Source organism: Limulus polyphemus, unplaced genomic scaffold (assembly GCF_000517525.1).
Source record: "Limulus polyphemus unplaced genomic scaffold, Limulus_polyphemus-2.1.2 Scaffold6380, whole genome shotgun sequence".
In the NCBI taxonomy this organism is placed as follows: domain Eukaryota; kingdom Metazoa; phylum Arthropoda; class Merostomata; order Xiphosura; family Limulidae; genus Limulus; species Limulus polyphemus.
In genome coordinates this window covers 37,413-41,447 of record NW_013671990.1, presented here as the reverse complement: position 1 = coordinate 41,447, position 4,035 = coordinate 37,413, and the positions used below count along the sequence as shown (strand labels likewise).

Below are 4,035 nucleotides of genomic sequence, written 5' to 3'. Positions count from 1 at the left end.
ATTATTGCTATTTTTGAAATAAGTTCTTAGTTATTTTTCCTAAACATAGAACAGTAAATAAAGAAGTAAAGTAAACAATTATTCCTTCTAGTTATGATCTTTTTACTCGGTTGCTGCTTGACATAGGTTGCTAAGCCTTTAAATATTTTGCACGTGTAGGATATGAAACAAAATGATTTTTTTAGGTTTTATAAAAATAAAAAACTTTTCCTTTTAGTTCAATAAAATCATTGATACCACACAAGAATTAATATTTCACAGATATGAAGATACAATATTTCATAGTATATGCAGATTTGAATCATATATTTTATATCTGACCCAACCTGTAGCATTTTTCACCAAATCTGCAAGATTTTCGAAGTTTTTCATCTGTAGACTCCTCTTCATCTGAATCTGGTCTTCCTTTAATCGTTAAAATCTGAAAAACAGCAACAGATAAACAAATAGACAAGACAAGAAAGAGGGTTTGTAAATAAAAATCCATATTAAAGAATACACTGAAATATTTTCAGACCTAACATTACTTTAATGAAAAATAACAAAAACGTTTATATTTAAAAACATTAAAGGAAATAAAAATAAACAGCTTTTACACAAACAATGAGTTTATAAATGAAACTACTTAGGTTTAACCCTTTCATGGTGGGCTCATGTAACTTGAGGAAATATAGTTCACAAATTTTACAACAATACACTCAGATATTTCTTAACGTATCCTCTCAAAAAGTATCTTGTACACAAATAATGACAGTTTTATAATTAAATGTTTTTAAAAAATGTTACTTTTCTGTTTTAGTCACTTGCATTCAAACCATTAACAAATCAAGTGCAAGGTGATTTTCATTTTAAGAGTAAAAACACTTATATTTTATAGTTATATCTTTATATCTTATAGTTTTCATATTTCACTTGCATAATCTCTAGAACCTCCTATATGGATATCAAATGTTTTTAAGGTAAATGTTTTCATTTCATTTTCTTTACCATATCACTAACTGCAGATGTTATCATCAACGTATGATGCAATGAGATGATGAAATATAGGAAGTAGAAAAAACGTACATACATTGTAATTTTTTCAAGAATATCTTTAAAGATATTCCTCTTGATATATTCGTAACTTCAGGTCTTTTCCTTTTCATATATAGTTAATTTTTAATGTTTTATTTTCCGTTCTTGTTCTTTACCACATAATTTTAATCTCGACACAAGTCAACGGTATCTTCGAGGCATATTATAGTTTCTTTGGAAGACATGCATAAACCTTTGGCATTGTTTTTGTTCAGCACATTACAGATGCAAAGTATGATGTACATTTAAAAAAATGTTTAAACATTTTAATTATACATTTTAAAACATAATTAACACAATAATTAACTAAAAATATAATGGTAAGACTGAAATACAATTTAAACTGTATCTCTAACTATAACATATTTAGGTAAGAAACAGCGATAAGTGTCATAGTTGATCAAACAGCCAACAATTCTATAGTAAATTTCATGTACTCTGTGACGAACACTTGGCACCAATTTCAGAATAACCATTGTTAGATTATAGTGTAAAATGATCTCTTTCTAATGACTATACACACATGTATAAAGCTAAAACAAATCTGTTGAAGGTGGGTGTGGCATCTGTCAGGGGTTGAAAAAATTTATTACTTGTTTCAACTGTACAAGTCAAAAGGTTGTGTAAGCACCTTATTGTTTAGATGTACTTCTACTCAGAGTTCGTGAAAGTGTTATCGGAAAGGATGGATGATATTCACCATCAAGTGCGTTCAAACTTGAAAACATCTGCTGATTCCATGAAGCTATGTTATGATAAGAGATCTACTGAAGTCAGCTTTGTACCAGGAGACAAGGTGTGGTTGTATAGTCCCAGGAAAACCAAAGGGAAGTCTCCTAAGTTATCTTCTCCATGGGAAGGCCCATATGACATAGTGGATCGTCTCTCAGACGTGACTTCCGAAATAAAATGTGGTCGGCGAGGTAAGCCAAAGGTGATGCATGCCAACAGGCTTTAGCATTATCTCGGTCCAGAAAATTTCAGTTGGAACGAAGTGTCCAATGGAATAAATGATGCTGCTGAAGATGTGTCACCTGAAAAAGTCACTTTCGAAGAAGAAACTCTACCCGGGTTTGAGAAGGAAAACAGTGAAGCCCTTGATGAAGTTACTACCACTGATGTGACTGTTACCGATAATAGGACATTTCTTGATGGAGCAGATGAAACCCATGTGAAGCAGAAGCCAATGAGACAAAGACCAGTACGGAAGAAGATACGTCCCGTAAAATTAAGAGACTTTGTTGAATTTTAATTTTGTGTTTGTAAATTCTGTACATTTAATTAAGTTATTGTTAATTATCTATTGGTTTAATATAAGTGGCTATTGTTCGGGACGAACAATAGTAAAGAAGAGGCAATGTTACGACATGCGCACTGAAGTTTCTAGAAGGATCGAGGAACCTCACGAATATCCCAGTATTTGCTAGATGCCCTCTTTTTTTAGTATATAAGCCGGAGATTAATTGAAAAGAAGTAATTGATAATTGAGTCAAGCGAACAGTAGGCACTGTAAGTAAAGTGTGTGAATCACTGTGAATTATAGCGTGTTTATAAAAGTAGTTAAGTTTAAAGTGACTGTGGAAATTCTGTGTATTACTAAAAGTTGTATCGAGAAAGAATAAACTAGTTTTAATTAAGAAAGGACTTGTATCGCTGAAGTTTCTCGGAAAGAATTTCTACGGGAAATTAAGAAACAAGCAGATATGTAACAGTATTATAACCGAAATCTGACTGTATTTTACAAAATACTAGACAACTAAAACACAACCAAGACAGGTCACTTTGTAAAGACCAGTTTTATATTGTTGGATACAATAAAATGAGTGGACATACACTGCATCATTGCAACTTCTGTAATGTTAGCCAGACATAACTAGAAGGTCAATACAATAAAAATAATAAATATATATAAAGTTATAATGTTATGAGTTAGTCTAAACATTTGCGTTTTCGTGTTATAATCTGTATTCATTCTAGAACAAGAAAAGGCATAATTTATATTTATTTCCTAATTTTTTATGGTGGTTGCGAGATCCGTCAAATCTACCGAAGCCGTACAGAGCTTAATTACTGAATATAACAGATAAAACATAAAGTTCTTTTTCTTAAAAAAGTTTTTGATAACTATTTATAAGGATTTTGCATGTGAAATTTGAAAATGTTGTGATGGATTATATATATAACCAATAGAAAGCAAGGTTTTAATCTATCAAATGCCATATTATACTACATTGTTTTCTGAACTGTCATTTCCTCTGTTTGTACAAGCTTCATTCCAATGGGAAATATAATGAATAACTTGGATTTATTTGTAATAGCTTTTGTCTTATAGTTAGAACAATAGAACAATTGTGATAGTTAGGGGATATTGTCTGCTTTTTCAATGTTATTATTCTATGTTCTTTGGTGCATTATTTAATTAAATAAAAACTATTTAGTGCATTACTACCATTAGTTTAAAAAAAATCAGTGTTGAGTGTCATTGAGAGTTGGCAGTAAAAAATAAGAAGACATGGCTAAGTACTTTATTTTTTGTTTTTCATGTTTATTCTTTATTCATTATTATAAAAGTAACAAAAACATAAAAATAGGGGCTCTCTTTAGGTTAGTTATAGTAAAATAAATAATAATATAATAAAAATGTTTCACGAGGCACTCGCACAAGCATCTAGGAGTAGCTCGTGGGTAATGTAATTCAGTAGCGTAATATGAGCTCCAAGTTCCTCAAGTGATTTACAACTTATAATGGCATGAATAGTAGTAGTTAGATGTGGTTCAAGGGGCAATCAAATAATAAAATTTAAGTATAAATAGCAGTATACTGTTACGAGTTAAAAGATGCTTATGATAAACAAATGTAGTTTCATGTTATAATTTGAAGCCATTCTAGAAAGAAAACGAGGGTAATTTAGAATAATTTCGATTTTATTTTGGTTATGAGGTCAGTAAAAATTGACCGAC

General features: G+C 30.5%; 1 protein-coding gene across 1 annotated transcript in view; it reads right to left on the bottom strand.

The window, feature by feature from the left end:
* Positions 1-4,035, bottom strand: part of LOC106473663 (aprataxin and PNK-like factor) — a 27,299-nt gene that overhangs the window by 5,032 nt on the left and 18,232 nt on the right. Inside the window, exon 7 of the mRNA XM_022402066.1 lies at positions 327-421. Coding sequence (XP_022257774.1) covers positions 327-421 — 95 coding nt within the window. The remainder of the gene's footprint in view (positions 1-326; positions 422-4,035) is intronic.